Source organism: Siniperca chuatsi, linkage group LG17 (genome assembly GCF_020085105.1).
Source record: "Siniperca chuatsi isolate FFG_IHB_CAS linkage group LG17, ASM2008510v1, whole genome shotgun sequence".
Classification (NCBI taxonomy): Eukaryota; Metazoa; Chordata; class Actinopteri; order Centrarchiformes; family Sinipercidae; genus Siniperca; species Siniperca chuatsi.
This window is the reverse complement of record NC_058058.1, coordinates 10937576-10953903: the sequence shown is the minus strand read 5'-3', so window position 1 is coordinate 10953903 and position 16328 is coordinate 10937576. Positions and strand designations below refer to the sequence as shown.

General features: G+C 38.6%; 2 protein-coding genes and 2 long non-coding RNA genes across 8 annotated transcripts; 3 read left to right on the top strand and 1 right to left on the bottom strand.

Moving 5' to 3' along the window:
• The first annotated feature begins 7 nt into the window (after positions 1–7).
• On the top strand, positions 8–1431 carry LOC122864871. Its single transcript, XR_006375327.1, has 2 exons — positions 8–177; positions 775–1431. It is a non-coding gene; the product is annotated as an uncharacterized LOC122864871 (long non-coding RNA).
• On the bottom strand, positions 1232–6194 carry LOC122864870. 4 transcript variants are annotated; one of them, XR_006375326.1, is made up of 5 exons: positions 6180–6194; positions 2888–2915; positions 2662–2776; positions 2033–2197; positions 1232–1482 (listed from the first exon to the last, which is right to left on the bottom strand). It is a non-coding gene; the product is annotated as an uncharacterized LOC122864870 (long non-coding RNA). The 4 variants fall into 4 exon arrangements; XR_006375323.1 differs by having other exon boundaries at positions 6169–6183; XR_006375324.1 differs by lacking the exon at positions 6180–6194 and adding an exon at positions 6156–6170.
• An 11-nt stretch (positions 6195–6205) lies between these two features.
• s100a10a (S100 calcium binding protein A10a) lies at positions 6206–8007 on the top strand. The gene is made up of 3 exons (XM_044172598.1): positions 6206–6352; positions 7455–7616; positions 7758–8007. The coding sequence occupies exons 2-3, from the start codon at positions 7476–7478 to the stop codon at positions 7914–7916; spliced, it is 300 nt and encodes a 99-aa protein (XP_044028533.1). The 5' UTR covers positions 6206–6352; positions 7455–7475; the 3' UTR covers positions 7917–8007.
• A 4381-nt stretch (positions 8008–12388) lies between these two features.
• On the top strand, positions 12389–14648 carry LOC122864801 (ictacalcin-like). 2 transcript variants are annotated; one of them, XM_044172479.1, is made up of 4 exons: positions 12454–12545; positions 13024–13040; positions 13934–14079; positions 14330–14648. In XM_044172479.1, the coding sequence occupies exons 3-4, from the start codon at positions 13942–13944 to the stop codon at positions 14471–14473; spliced, it is 282 nt and encodes a 93-aa protein (XP_044028414.1). In that variant the 5' UTR covers positions 12454–12545; positions 13024–13040; positions 13934–13941; the 3' UTR covers positions 14474–14648. The 2 variants fall into 2 exon arrangements, with proteins under 2 accessions (XP_044028413.1, XP_044028414.1); XM_044172478.1 differs by lacking the exon at positions 13024–13040 and having other exon boundaries at positions 12389–12545.
• The last annotated feature ends 1680 nt before the right edge of the window (positions 14649–16328 follow it).

Here is a 16328-nt window from a genome sequence, read left to right as displayed (position 1 = left end):
TGCACCGGATGCCTTCAAATGATGTGGCTCACTGCAGGGTGGAAGCTTGATGTCATAGGAGGGGAAAATAGGTCTGAATCCTCTATTATAAAACATGTGGATCTCTAATCAAGCCGTATGGTTTCCTCGAGGACCAACATCTTCGACCGTTTACAGTAATCTACAGGCTGTGGAGAGGTAAACGTTTTCAGGATCCTCAGAAAATGATATGGTAGCCCTGCACAGAGAAAAGCTAACCAATGTCCCAGGTGAAATAATACATTTTGGCCACTATGTTGCTCTATGCCTTGGAGTTAACTGCTAAGCCAGAACGTCACTGGGAGTGACAACATTACCTGTGATGTTTGTCAGAAGTAGAACCCAGTTCCTTTGTGTAAACTTCTTAATGTGATTATTACTACTGATGCAATAACATGTAAACAATATTTTAATGTTGTAGCTGGTGGATGTGAAGCTAAGTTTAACTACTTTTTAAACAGGCATGTAATTTAATCTATAACAGTGCATCATATTCTATAAAATGATTACATGGTTTGTATGTAAAATCTTAATCTGCAAAGTAAGGAGTGACTAAAGCTGTCAAATATATGTAGAGGAGTATTTCCTTCTAAATGTAGTAGAGTCGCAGTATTAACATAAAATGGGAATACTCAAGTAAAGTAGAAGTATTTTAAAATAGTTCCTGAGTATAGAAACTGTTTTGTATTTGAAAATGCAAACAATTTCACTTATGGTTAGATTTATTTTTACTTTGTGGTCAATTTCTATTCACAGTCATTATGCAGGGTCTCTGCTGGACTTGAAATAAGTTTTCTCAACAAAAAAAGGGGTCTCAGAAGGTATTTAAAAATCTTAAATTTAATTTGCAAAAGTCTTTTCTTGCCTTGAACTTAAATTAATTAATCATATTTCATTTGGTTAATCCATCTATACATTTATGACACTTATTACTACTACTACTATACTGCTGGGAAGTACTGAAAAAAAAATGTTATAATGATATAATAATAAATCATTCCAGGCCTTGTTGTCCCTGCTGCTTTTCCATCATACTTTCATACTTTGGTCGGTATGATTGTGAAAAAGGTATTAAATTGCATTCTATGTGGTATTTAAAAGGTCTTTAAAAGTCTTAAATGTAACATAGCTTGTGCTTGGAAATAACAAAATAAAAATCCTTTCTCTATACGCTTCTTCTACAGACCTAATTAAAAAAAACAAGCAAGCAAGATTGGAACAAAATCACTTTTATTATTGTGATATGAAACCACATAGGTCAGATGTTCATGTCCCGTCGATAGTGTTTTACACATTCATTACAGGCTATTTTGATGCTTTCTCTTCCATAGCTTTGAGGGCCTCTTGGAGCATGTCAAAGCTACCCCAGGCATATGAGGCAACCAGTAGGGCAAACTCTTTGAAGTCCACAAACCCATCCTCGTCCAGGTCCACACAGGCGAATATCTCTTCTCCACAGTCTCCCTGCATGGATGGAATACAAACATAAGTACATGTGGTTGTTTCATTAAGTCATCTGTTGCCTTCTATAATGAAAAAAGGGAATATGTCATACCATGTCATATTGCACAAAGTAAAAAATGAATTCAAATTTTAGTACAATGCAGATACAATGACTACTTTGACTTGGTGTTTTTTTTCTCAAATCAGTTTCAATATGTGAAGAAATTAAACAAATAATTAGTTTCAAATATTGCTCCTGCCATGTGCCCAAAAAGAGTTTAAATGATTTCTATTTTGTTTATTGACCATTAGCTTTGAGTGTAGGGTGCTTTGCAGAATCCTCAAACTAAATATGTGAACTTTTCTAATGCATGTCAATATTTAATTAATTCTAGTGCTAAACTTTGCAGAAAGGCCTTATGCCTGTCTACATCCTGCCTTGCACCTTGCTTTTGCATTTTATTAGTGACATGTCTGAACCAGTGGCACCAAAACAAACTCGTATTCAGTTATTGCAGTTACTTGCAGGGATGCAGTGTCACAGAGTATGATGATTGATGATTTTCCTCACCTTTTCAAAAGCAGGCAGTTCCTCCTTCAGTACATTTAAAAACTCTGCTTTGGTCAGTTTTCCATTTGTCCCTTGATGTGAAATGAAGACACCGAACATGGCGGCCACAGCCGTTTCCAAACCAGTTAAGGAAGGAATACTGCACATTTTTAGAGTGTAGAGGATCTAGACAGATAATAATGAAATCAATAATAATAACAATGATTATCATCATCCTAATATTATATCTATTATCTGTTATATATCTTATTATATCATAATAATAGGCAATGTAAGAAGAACAGGGATGCAGACTGACTGAACTGACCATAAACATAATTCTAAAAAGGTCAGGACCAACATTTTCAGCATTTCTCTTAAAGTTTTTTACACACCTGTCAAAAGGTAAAGCAGCCTCACTGAAGCAAGTACGTGAAATCAGAAACCATGCAATTAAAGGGTATTTATCAAAAGCCTGCTGGCAGCAGTTTAACATACAATCAGCAATAATTATTCAAATATAAGACTACAGTTACTGTCCAAGCAATTTTATCACAGCAAAACAGGTATTAAGTTTTGAAAAACCATGCTATAAAAGAAAAGCAATGCCTGTATGCATTTATACTAATTTTGTTCCACCCTGTTCCTACCTGGATTCGAAAGATGAGTCCACACAGTGAAGAGAAGGCAGTCTGTGAGGGTCTAAATAAAGGAGCATGTCGAAGACACTCCCTGGCTCTGCCACACCCTGGTATTTAAGGTATCCTGTCCAACAAATATTTATGATTTAGAAAAGTACTGACAGACCCTGACACTGCTAAACAATCATTTAGTGACACCTAAATACACCAAGGAGGTGCACATTACTTTTATTACCTTAATTCATTGAGATTTTGATGCTTTCCTAAAATTAGAACAAGATAAACAAAAGTTATTGAGGGGAAAGTATTATAGTGTATATAGTGTTAATCTTTTCCAGAAGTGTGGGGTACCTAAGGTCACAAGTCTACATCAGCATATGTGGTTACAAATTAACCTGCATTTTAACATTCATCAATTCAACTGTAGCTACAAATTGGAACAAAATTCTTATGGCGAGATGGATCAAAATGTTTGTCCAAATTCTGAGATGAAATAGAGTGCAAAGGCACTCAAATTGTATGTACATAACATTACATTGACGAGAATTTACATCCAGAGGGAGGATCTTAGCAGTTACTTAATATTGTGTATTCTTTTTTTTTTTCATGGTTTGATGCACAATAGACAGTGAGCACAACTCGTCAATAGAACGTGCCATTCGGTGTAAGAATTAAATTCATGAAAGGATAAATCCAATCAAGCCACAGCAGACAGATAAAAAGAAAGCCATTTGTGGGACACACTGCATTAACTCTATATTAAAGCATACTCTCCTGTAGTGTCAGAACCAGGCTGCACAGCATGTAGCAACTCAAAGAAGGAAGCACTGTGAGTGTGGAGTGCAAACCACTGGAGAACACCTAAAACCTGTCAGTCTGGTGTTAGCCCAACAATACACCGTCACACATTTGTGTAGAGCAATTCAAAGAATCAGATAAGCTGCAGCTCATGCAGTTAAGTTGGATTAGATTGGATCTGACTTAACCAAACTCAGCTCAGGAGCATAATGCAAAGGTTGTTATTTTTAAATACTTTTTGGGTGTGGTGTATGAATTTAACAGAGAGCTGGTTAGGCAAGAACCATGTGCTGGGTGGTCAGTAAACACAATTGTGAGAAGAATCACAAGACTCCTGACAGCTGTCTGCGTTTACCAGTGGTGAAAGACATACTGAGACTTTACTTAAGAAAAAGTAGTAATGTAATTCCATTACAAGTAAAAGTCCTGCTTTCAGAATGTACTGAAAGTATCGAAAGTAAAAGTATCATGTATCATGCAAAAAGACCCCTTTTGGAGTGTCATTATCATTATTAATTATATTACTGGATTATTATTATTGAATCATTAACATTACTTTACATTAACATAACATGTGGGCATCATTTTAATGTTGTAGCCAGTTGAGGTTGGGCTGATTCTAATTACTTTATATACTGTTGAGTTTTTTAATCTTTCACAATGTATCATGTTATATAAACTGATCATATGTTTTGTATTTAAATTTGAATCTAAAAAGTATCTGTAGCTGTCAGATAAATGTAGTGGAGTAAAAAGTACATTTAAACTAGCATAACATGGAAATATTTAATGTAGTACAAGTACCTCAAAGTTGTTCTTAAGTACGGGACTTTAGTAAATATACTTAGATACTTTCCACCACTGGAGAGTTTACATAGCAAAGGACAACAACAGCAACTTCACTGTTGTTGTGTCCTGGTGAGAGGAGGCTCTGGGTATTTGTGTTTTCTATATGGGAAGAAATAAATAATTTCTCACTAGCATTTAAAAGTTTGCTGTCACCTGCTACAAAAGCTTGATTCGGTAAAGTAAGATGGCTAAGAGGAATACTCTATATGTTGTGTTTTGTACAAGAGAACAAAACGCTGCACAATGGTTCAACCAGACTGACAAGTGAAAGGGCAGAAAGAGATAAAGATGCCTCTGAGCAACAGTTAAATAACAATATAAGAAATCAGTAGTCATCGGTAAAAGAAACTGGAAGCTTAGCATTAAAAATCTGTGCAAATTTAAATAGGAACCCTGTTTCAGGGTCAGGTGCACAATAATGGACTGCTTTTCCTGGTTTGTTCTCTGCCTGCACAATCCATGAAAGCCCTTGTATTTTTTTCTTTGTCATTAAATCACTGAACTACACTTGCCCTGCCTGTGCGTCTGCATTTGGGTCCAACTCCTGCTTTCCTGGTTCCCTGGCTTGGCAAGCCACGAAAGTACTTTTACTTTTGATGTTTTAGTACATTTAACTGATAATAGGCTAATTTTGTACTTTTGGATGCAGGACTTTTATTTGTAATGGAGTATTTGTAGATTGCAGTTTTGCTACTTTTACTTAAGTAAAGGACACTGCTACATTTTTCAAATCCTCCATTGCTTAGTCTGTTAATGAGCATAAGAGGAGAATATGACTTATATAATCATTTAACAAAAGCGAAAGCAGACCTCTCATGAAGAACAAAGGTAGCTTTATTATTCAAATGTGCATGTTCATTCCCAGATGAAGCAGTGTCAGTTTGTAATACCATGTTTGACCACAAGAGGGCCCACAATTCATTTATTATAGCGAATTTACCAAAGCAGTCCAAAGAGCTTTAATGAAAGTACCTAAAGTAAAAGTACTCATTTTGCAGAATGGCCCCTTTCAGAATAATGCACATTAAAGTACTGGACTGCTATGTATTGATTTTATTATATATATACATATATACATATAATCTTTTTTTTTTAAAACATCTTCAAATAGGACGAGGGTGTGCTGGAATGTAGATTTAGTCCCTATAGAGCAACACTATTGCACACTATGTAAGTTTCTCATAGGAACATTAACAAAAATGTTAACAGTGATTTTTGCTGATTTAGGCTATATCCACTCACACTGCATGTGTTGCAAGTCGCTCAGTCACTGAGGAACTCTTGTTTACTGAATTTATCTTGTGTGTGTGGTCTTATGCTAATGATTGGCTTTGCTGCTGATTACATTGAGCTCCATTCATTAACTCCATGTTTTGTCGTCAGTAGTCCAGCAAGCTCTCTTCTTTGCTTGTAACAAATCCTCTATTTGGGTTGCTCATTAGCCTATTTCTTTGAGTTTATTTTCTGTAATGACGCCATTCAGCATGAGTCTACAAACACTCAACAAAAACCTGAAGGCACTGGTCTTGTCTTGCAGCATACCGGTAGTGTTACGGATGGCAGAAACTGACTTATAGCACACAAACATTTCATTTGTAACGTGATTAACCGATTATTAATCATATCATCATCGTTGCATTTTCTCCTACAGCCTATACATGATTTAAGATTAGAATTATCAGAAAACTGTTAAAAATGGTATGCAATATGATTGATTTATTATAATTATTACTTCTACCGTTATTATTGTAGCAGTAAAACATATATAGTGCTAGGCTATATTTATTTACTTGTTGACAACTCCACTGTAATCTTATTATTGAAGAAATAAAAAGTTAGTCTGACAACTGCCAAACCTAAGTTTATTACTATGGTGTTACCGCCCATCATCCAGCCACACTCAGTCGACAGACAGGGTCCACGGTCCATTTCGCTTGACTCACACTGCACAGCAGTCAGGGCGGCGCCTGACTATAAAATCTCTGCCGCACATATTCCCGACCACTGAACATTCCCAGCCTCTCCTCTGCCGACCACGTCTCAGCCCTGCACGGTAAGAACTGTGTCTTTGTCAGGATTTGCATAAACCCTATAACGCCTGTAGGTACAACAGGTTGGTTATGGGGAAGTATTGGATTGGATTAGTTTGTTTTTATCTGCCAATCAAAGTTTTCCTGATTGGGAAGCATGTCTGTGGTTAACGATTTTTGTTTCAGATCCAGTCTAGTTGACAGAATTCGTGTAATTTCTTCTGTCAAGAAGTATTTTTGGTTACATCTTTTGAAAAATGATGCAGTGTATTGTATTCATATGATTGTCCTGGGTTTTGCATCTTTTTTCTAAGTTTTTAGCAATAATGAGAACTCTATACTCTTATTTTCTCGAGTATATCGCATTTTATTCCACTTTCTTGTATTAACAGTGAGTCCCTACAGGTAGCCTACTCTACAAAGGGTGTGGTTGGACTATAGGCATGTACATACATGTGCTCTGCTGCTATAGTTTCCCATCTCCTCACATTTCTTTCCCCTCATTCAGCTGAAGTTTTCCATTCCCTCTAACACACAAAGCCTCTTTTCCCTCCCACTTCTCCTTTTTTAACTGTGGGGTTTGGTTTTTTTTTTTTGTCCTAACAACCTAATGATAGACCTTCATTCACTTGAGTATTACTCATCAGTGGGAAGGGCGTTAGAGCAAAGTGTTGCTTCCCCTTCATTGGGCTACATGTTCTCCTACAATGCAATATAACTATCCTCTTGTGCAGGAACAGAGTCTGACATAGAATACTTTCTCTGTCATGTAGATACGTCTCACTGCAGGAGGTGGCAGATTGTTGATATGTCAATCCAGCATTTGTTTCATGCAAGGAAAGGCTACTGTTTACACTGAGAGGATCAGTTCCTTGGCTTTTGAATTCACCCCTGCCCCTTCAAAGCCTTAGATAAGGACATCAGTAGAACATGTTCTTGCACAAGAGTCTTTTGATAGGTTTAACATCAAGTATCACAGCCAAAGCAAGTTGACCATTCAGTCATTTCCATTTTTTTCATGAAAGTTCTCTGAGGTCTTGTGTTAAAATCGTTCAGTGAAGCTAAACTGTATGGTGTCAGTGATCATATTCAACCATTTCTTTTTCGGCTTGTTTTGTTTTTCAGCCTAAACGCATTTCAGCAATCATGCCTTCAGAACTGGAAGGAGCCATGGAGTCACTCATCAAGGTGTTCCACCGTTACGCCTCTAAGGACAGCCGGAGTGGCACACTCAACCGGCGAGAGCTCAGAGAGTTGATGGAGAACGAGCTGTCTACCTTCCTTAAGGTGAGAAGGGACACACATGTAAAGTGCATAATCAGTGTCCAGAATTTAAACACAGTTCATTATTATATCACTTATCACATAATACAGTATAACCCAAAGTTTTGTTGTTGATGCCCCCCTCACCCCCCTTCTTTAACCCAGTCTCAGAAGGACCCTGCTGCTGTAGACAAAATCATGAAGGACCTGGACACCAACGGTGATGGCCAGGTGGACTTTGAGGAGTTTGTGTCACTGATTGTTGGACTTTCCATTGCCTGTGAGCAGTGCTATCAGTTGCACTTGAAGATGGGAAGGAAGTAAAGACGACAACAGAAGAGCCTAGAAGAAACCAAAATGCATTTAAATATTTGTAAAGATGTCTTGTCCATTAAATACGCTGATGAACTTCCAACCTGTTGTGTCTAGTGGTTATTGTATGTGTAAGTTACTGTATATTTAGGCACATGTGTTGGCCTGCAAGTTATAAATATAAAAGCACCTCTGCCTCTTGAGTTTTTACTTGTATAAGTATTAAAAATGGACACAAATCCCCAAATCATAGTTATTTCCCAGCCATTGGTTTGTGCTAATTTCACACCCTGGTGAAGCTCATTCCAGAGATCAGTGTACTTACTACTCCCTTGGCAACTGTACCAGAGACATTAGGTATGACGATGCAATTCCCACATGTAATTTATGCTTCCCTGGGTTTGAAAGGACAGACTAACCTCTCTCTATCTGATAAAGTTGTGCTTATCGCTGCTCTGAGGAATCTGCAGAATGTTCTAGTGATGAGCACACCTCTCTGTGAAGCTGATGTTGCAACACTCTAAACTGTGATGCATTCATGAAGAGATTAATTGGGTGATAGGGTGCTTTATAACTGACTAAAGTTTGGGCACTGTGGCCTGAGTCACAAGGCACAGCGGATCAGTACACCACTGTTTTTCCACAAAATTCTTTTCATTGTGTTTCATGTCTGGTGAAAGTTGGATACCACCGGAGAGACGAACAGGATAACCCCCTCCTTCTGCCTCTCCCTGAACAGAAAAGAGATTTTTTTTTTTTTGCTCTTAAATCGAGTCTCACAGGCAACACTTCTTCTCAGGCTATGTTCTGGCACTGACAAGCTCTACCAATCAAATGTTTTACTCCTAAGTGGTTAAGATGTAACTTCTGTAATGTAGGGTTTGAGCCACAGATGAGGTCAGGGCCAATCCCAGTGAAGTAGGCAGAACGTTAACTGCCTGAGTAAGGCCTGCCTGGAAGGCTAAACTCAGGGCAAAGAAGTCTCATGAGTCCCTTAAGCCCCGCACATACCTCCTTGGGTAGGGCCTTAGTTTGTGGCCTACCAATGTTCATGGTTACAGGGCAAACACTCAAGTTGCTAGGTTACGACACTGTGTGTGTGTGTGTGTGTGTGTGTGTGTGTGTGTGTGTGTGTGTGTGTGTGTGTGTGTGTGTGTGTGTGTGTGTGTGTGTGCGTGCATGCATGTGCAGCTAGTTTGTAGTCACCCCTCACATTACACAAGAACCACGCCCATGTGACCCACAGAGTTTAGAGCCAGGAATTCCTACTTTGCTGACTGTTTTCTCAATATCCCTTTTGTGTAGCTGTCGTTGCATAGATATATATATACATGCTGTGTTTTTATCATATGGCCTAAAACAATACAATCATTATTTGTGAAGATGAATAATTCTCTCCAAGCATGAAACAAGAGACCTGATCTGTGAGGTCAATGAACAGGCCAAAGCTTGTCGCCTGAGATCATGACCTTTGTTAAAACCTTTGTTAAAACCTTGCATACTCTCACAGTTTTAAGATTTCTCAATTGTTACACAGTGAAGGTGTTGATTAGTGTGACTTCAGAGATGAGCAAACATTCACTAATGCCAAACCTTTCTTGGACACACACAGGCAGAACAGCCCCTCTCTATGGACAATTTAATTTGTTAAACAATAACACCAATGTTCTGAACCTACCAACCCTCCCAACATCCGGTTGATAGCCGTTGCCATGACATCAAACTATTGTGCTCTTGTTATAGCTGATGATGTAGCTTATAAAAATGTTGAAGTACCTCATGTCTGTGTTTGTTTGATTCCTTTTTCACTTAGATGTGAGCCAACGCTTTGCTAGTTATATTGATAGCTGAAAGGATATGCGCACAGTTTATTTTTTTACCCCACCATGCAATAGTAAAACAACCAACAAACTGTTCAAAGTCAACGTGGACACTGTTTTCTTCATGGGATCCCATCCCGGCTTAGCCCCCATCTTTGAAGGATGGATACGAGGTTGTAGTTTAGTTTAGTTTCAGCATCATCACAGGTTCATAAACACAACTGTCATTAAAAACATTGAATATGCCACAAAATTTTAAATAGATACCATAGGCCTTTTTAGCATGTCACAGCAGGAAAAGAAGGTGTAAATAATGGCTGAATTCCATTTAGTTGCTTAGGGTCCTGGCTCATTGTCATGGCTTACTAAGACACTTGAATAGAACTAAACCATTGTTAATGTTATCATTAACACCTGTGCTTTTCCTGCTATGACAAGGCAAACTCTTGCTGTGGACAAAGGCCTGTAAAAAAAAGGGGGGGGGGGGCAACCTTACACATGATGGGTATTTTATAAGCTGACTGCAATATTTTCAGACTCAATTTCTGGTGGCTTAGGGGTTAAGGTGTGTACCATTAACAGCAATGTCCCCAGTTTGCATACAGTTAGAGACCTTTGTTGCTTGTCATTCCTCATCTCTTTCTCTTCTCATTTCCTGTCACCTCTCTACCGTGTCTCTCTAAAAAAAAAAAATACTTTTCTTCTTATTTAAAATCCAAATAATATTTTAAAAATTAGCAACCGTCTTTTTGGTTTCTGGTCAAAAAAGGTGGTGTGGGGTAGTATTGGAGAGACTCATGACCCCACAGCATTTCTAAAATCCTGGCAATACTGCCCTGGGTGGATGTTAAATTGAAAAGTGTTGTAGGTGGTAATATGGGGCATTTGGGGTTCAGTTGGGGCAACACGTTTTGAGAACGACACACAGCTGCAAATGAGCACTCTAGGAAAATATGCTTTCTCTTCAGTGTACTTCTGCTTGACCACTAGATGGCAGAAGAGTATAACTGAAATCATAATGTTGGACATGAGTATTTGAAGTTATTAAAACCGTTTCAGCTGTATTGCAAATAGTTTCATATGAATCATAGCTGGATATAATACAGAATGTGGTTTCCATGGATACTCTCTCCCTAATTTGGTAGATCTGAGTAAAATGGAGAAGGAAGAAGGCAGGAAAAAACGCTGACTAATGTTTTCCACACAGCAAAAAAGGACAGTCCAATGTAAAAAGTAAATATGTAAAAACTTTTCGGAATACATGACCGTTGGTGACAGTGACTTGACTTCTAACCTATGATCTGTACTTTACTGGACTTTGATTGAAGTTGTTAATTAGAGACCAAAACAATTATACACTGACCAAAGAGTAGAGACAGGAAAAGACCTTTGATTTCTAACTCAAAGTCATACAACAGACCACACACACATAGAAACAAATATACACACAGTTGCCACAGTGCTAATTTTCATGTCTCTGATTTCTGCTTTCTGCAGTGTGAGTCACGAGCTTTAGGGACATGGCTGTGAGTCACAGCCTCCACAAAAAAAAAGAGAGGACCTACTCAGGACCATAATAATCGACACTAAGTGAGTCACAGAGCCCAGGGTTTTCATTTTGGAATCATGTGCATCTCAAACAATTAAATAAAAATAGAAAAAAGTCAATTATATACACAAAAAACACCAGAAATTAGTTAGTACAATATACAATTAAAGTGCCCTCTGATACATGCAAAAAGAGCCACATTTAGCTTAAAACATACATAACTGTCAAAATGTATTTGGGATTTGTTGCACAGAGCCATAACAGAATGACAAACCTGTAGAAAGTGGAATTATGATTCAAAATGCATGAGTAACAATATGTAATGATTAAGTTAGTTCTTTGGGGGGGCGGGGCTTTATCTCTTGACCATGCCATCAAGAGTCTTGATAGATTTGTTTTTGCATGGGTCAAGACTAAAGTGTGTTACACAAATTGTGGATTTTCTTTTAAATGATTAACAAAAGTGGCCTCTAAATGGAGCAGCTGTATGTGACTACAAAAAGTGATTCAGTTTGCAAAGTAATTGCTGTATCCCTCCTTTCATCAGCTTGCAAAACATCATCTTCAACTTTCAATGAACAAGAAAAATTCAAATATATACAGTTTTGAACGTTTCCCCCAAAATACATTTCTTTAACAATTTCCTTAAAAGTTAACATACTGTTAACAATCATTTTTGTTTGGAAAAAACAATTGAACTAATAGTAAAGTAAACATAAAATCCCAAACTCCTTTAATACACTGCATTAAAGAGCAGGGGGAAAAGACTGTTACATGACTAAGTTGGCTTAAATTATACTGTAGCTGTAACAAACATGAAGTACAAAAAATCTAATTTTTGTCTTAAAGATACAGCACACTGCTAAACTTCTTCTAAATGTCTCAGGCTCTCTACAGTTTTAACACATCAAAAATGATGCTCATTTTTAGGAGTTTGAAAATCCTTCCTGAATACAAACACGCAATATGCTTATCATGCTGTAGACATGAAGTGTAAAATGGTTCATAACAGACTCCCTAACAACCAGCATGAATAATCATCAGCTGTTTGTTTATGATTTTCTAAGCAACAATACTTTGGGAAATGAAAAAAGTGACAAGACACAGGGGGAGAAGTAGGAGTGGTTGGAGATGTAAGGAGCATTATGGAGGGAGGGATAAAGGGTGTGGTAATGTATAAAGCATCCTTTGCATCCATTTCTTCATCACTACAGCTCCTCTAAGACTGCCGTTCACTCTCTAATCTCCTTAAATCTCTACAAATCAGCTTTGGTGAGTATAAAATCTAAACAATGTTGTTTTGTTTGTTGTGTGATTTCATTTACTACTAAAAAAAGGCACCAAAACATTTTCCAATAGGAAATTCTTTTGAATGCAACAACTTTATTGTCATTTCAATGCATTTTATTTGTATAAAACACAACTGCGAAGTTACCAGCTCGGTGTGCATTTTGTGTTTTTGAGCCAATTATGACTTCTCCTCATTGCTTGTGAAACTTAACATTGCATCAGACATTGCTCATTTTGCTCCGATGCCAGTTGTTTGGCTAACTTAAAACCTGGAATGTCCTTTTATTGATGCATTGTACATTCAGAAGTTAGCATCAAGGTTTCATTCTTACCTTTAATTAAAACCAAATCAAACATCAGAACAGTAATATGGTATTCGTTTTGTGCTCTCTTCCTCCACAATTCCCATCTGTTTACAAACCCTCTGATGCCACTGTTTCCTATGCTTACCACACCCCAGAGAGGGAGCTGCACCATGTGAGTCAGAATGCAACCAGAACTGATCCTCTTGGGTTCATGGAGTCAGTGGAAAATACACTTTTCAGACATACAGCATTAGAAGAACAGACTTCAGACATCAGTACTGGGACTTAAATCAAGAGTTACCTGGAGAGATTAAGCTGTTGCCATAACAATGTCCTGTGTAACTCGGCAGAGACGCTGCATTAGAAACCGGTGACAAGGGGAAATAAGAGTGGCTGGGCCCGGGTGGAAACCCAGGGTTTATTTTTATCCAGCTCCACAGAAAACCCCTGAGAAAAACACTGGCAGAGACAAAAGCAATTATGCCAGCCACTGCTTGCTGTTCAAGAGCTCTTAATGAATGAAATTAGTATGCATTTCTTTATGTATATATTTTGCTACTATATGTAGATCTTTTGTCTCTATAATTACAGTATATGAATAAAGCCACTTAAACTGTAGCAGGGGGGAACAGTATGTCAGAAGAACAATACTCAGTGTTAAAAAAAAAACTCAGTTGAGAGTTAAAACCCAGTTTTACCTCTCAGACATGAACTCAGATGCCTATTCTCTTTCCTTCGCCTGCAAACATTCCTCCAAGTTGTGGATATAAATGCTGTCCTTTGTTAACATTCCCAATTTGACCACAATGCCACATGATCTGTAATAGTGCGCACCAGTGGAAGTTAACAGTCATAGCAGCATTAAATGAGAGCATCATCCTTAAGCAACTTCTTCAGTTAGTCATCTGAAAATATGTAAGGAAAATACAAGGCCAACCAGACCTGAACCCATGCCATCATAATGTATAAACACTCTGATGACAGTGCAACCAATGCAGGGACAAGAGGTAAATTTCCATGTGTCACCATTTAACTCTTTTTTTTCTTTCTGTCCTCTTAAACCAGCTATCATCATGTCTGACATCCAGAAGGCTATGGAGCTCCTCATCAAATCCTTCAGTAAATACGCTGGCAAGGAGGGGGACAAGCACACCCTGAGTAAGGCAGAGCTGAGAGAGCTGCTTCAGAATGAACTAGGAGATCTGCTGGGGGTGAGTGACCTCTGACCTCTATCTATCTCAGTTCTGCACAACCAGCAGGATGCACACTGGCTTACTGTACATGTGTGTTGTGGTGCATTGTATAGAGAGGATGGCAAATGCTCTTGGTAGAATTTGTGCATCATCACAGCCTGTAGTACTCGTGCACATGCCCAGTGACAATTCTTCCCAGTTTAATGTGTATGTCTGAAAGTTGTGTATAGCCAGTCTACATGTTTGCTGTCACTTTTCTCACCTGCAGAAAGCCAATGACAAGGCAGCGGTGGATCGCATCTTCAAGGACCTGGACACAAACAAGGACAACAGTGTGGACTTCAACGAGTTTGGCAACATGGTCTTCTGCCTCACTCGGATGTGCCACGAGTACTTTATCTGCAAAAAATAGGGATCCAAGTGCCATCTTGAGGACAGCATAGAGCGCTGCCTCCCTGTGAAAGAGAAGAGTGTACGATGACAGCTGTTCTGAAGAAGCAATAAATATTTACTACTATTTACTAAATTACCATAAAGTCACAAAAAAATATATTGTAACGCCAATGAAATAAATTCTTTGAAACATTTGACTTGTGCACTTTGTGTGTTACTGCAGGGGAACAATATTTCTGACAACATTGGATGGTTGTACAAACATGTCAGCGCAATAGTCTAAGTAAGTTTATGATTCTTGTGATGCCCAAAACACTTGAAGTGGTTGAGTTTTGTTGACACTAAGCTTTCAGGCCTTAAATCTTACAGCTGGATTAACTTAACAATATAACTGCAGGTTATGACAGGACGGGTGTCACTGATGTTGCTTGTGTATGTATATATATATATATATATATATAAATATATATATACACATATATATACACACATATATATATATATATATATATATATATATATATATATATATATATATATATATATATATATATATATATAAATATATATATATACACACATATATATACACATATATATATATATATATATATATATATATATATATATATATATATATATATATGTGTGTGTGTATATATATAGGGCATTGGTAGAGGAACCAAACACCAACTCCTGTGCACTGCCTGGATTGATTACAAGAAAGCATATTCAATGTCGCACACATGGATCAGGGGGCCAATGGCAAGCCACTTGCACAAGTATCCATCAAATGTGGCATATACCAAGGAGATGCTCTGTCCCCACTGCTGTTCTGCATAGGACTGAACCCCCTCAGCCAAATAATCAACAAGACTGGCTATGGATACCGACTCAGGAACGGGGCCACCATCAGTCACCTCCTCTACATGGATGACATCAAGCTATACGCTAAGAGCGAGCGGGACATCGATTCACTGATCCACACCACCAGGATCTACAGCTCTGACATTGGGATGTCATTCGGGCTTGAGAAGTGCAGTCGAATGGTGACAAAGAGAGGGAAGGTAGTCCACACAGAAGGGGTCTCACTCCCAGAAGGAACAATAGCAGACATTGAGGACGGTTACAAGTACCTTGGAATACCACAGGCAAATGGCAACCTCGAAGAGGCAACAAGGAAGACGGCAACGGCCAAATACCTCCAACGAGTAAGGCAAGTCCTAAGAAGTCAGCTCAATGGCAAGAACAAGGCCCAAGCAATAAACAGCTACGCCCTGCCAGTGATCACTGGCAACCCCTGAGGGTTCCATCCCAAATCCAGCACCCTGAGACTGTACGCTAGCCGTAAGGAAGGCGGCCGTGGACTAGTAAGTGTGAGAGCCACTATCCAGGATGAAACATCCAAGATCCACAAGTACATCCAAAATAAGGCCCCAACAGATGACGTGCTCAGGGAATGTCTCAGGCAATGGGGAACAGAGGAAGACGTGCTGGAGGAAGGACCATCATGGGACGACAAACCCCTACACGGGATGTACCACCGGAACATAACTGAAGTGGCTGATATCAAGAAGTCCTACCAATGGCTAGAGCGGGCTGGATTGAAGGACAGCACAGAGGCACTCATCATGGCTGCACAGGAGCAGGCCCTGAGCACCAGAGCAATAGAGGCCCAGATCTACAACACCAGACAAGACCCAAGGTGTAGGCTGTGCAAAGAGGCCCCTGAGACAATCCAGCACATAACTGCAGAGTGTAAGATGCTGGCAGGAAAAGCATACATGGAGCGCCATAACCAAGTAGCTGGCATAGTGTACAGGAACATCTGCACTGAGTATGGACTGGAAACCCCGAGGTCAAAGTGGGAAACA

What these genes read in the sequence shown, in the direction of transcription:
- s100a10a (XM_044172598.1), top strand. Translation starts at nt 7,476, where the DNA reads ATGCCTTCAGAACTGGAAGGAGCCATGGAGTCACTCATCAAGGTGTTC. An exon ending in AGCTGTCTACCTTCCTTAAG is followed by an intron (nt 7,617 to 7,757) that starts GTGAGAAGGGAC and finishes TCTTTAACCCAG; the next exon opens with TCTCAGAAGGACCCTGCTGC.
- LOC122864801 (XM_044172478.1), top strand. Translation starts at nt 13,942, where the DNA reads ATGTCTGACATCCAGAAGGCTATGGAGCTCCTCATCAAATCCTTCAGT. An exon ending in AACTAGGAGATCTGCTGGGG is followed by an intron (nt 14,080 to 14,329) that starts GTGAGTGACCTC and finishes TCTCACCTGCAG; the next exon opens with AAAGCCAATGACAAGGCAGC.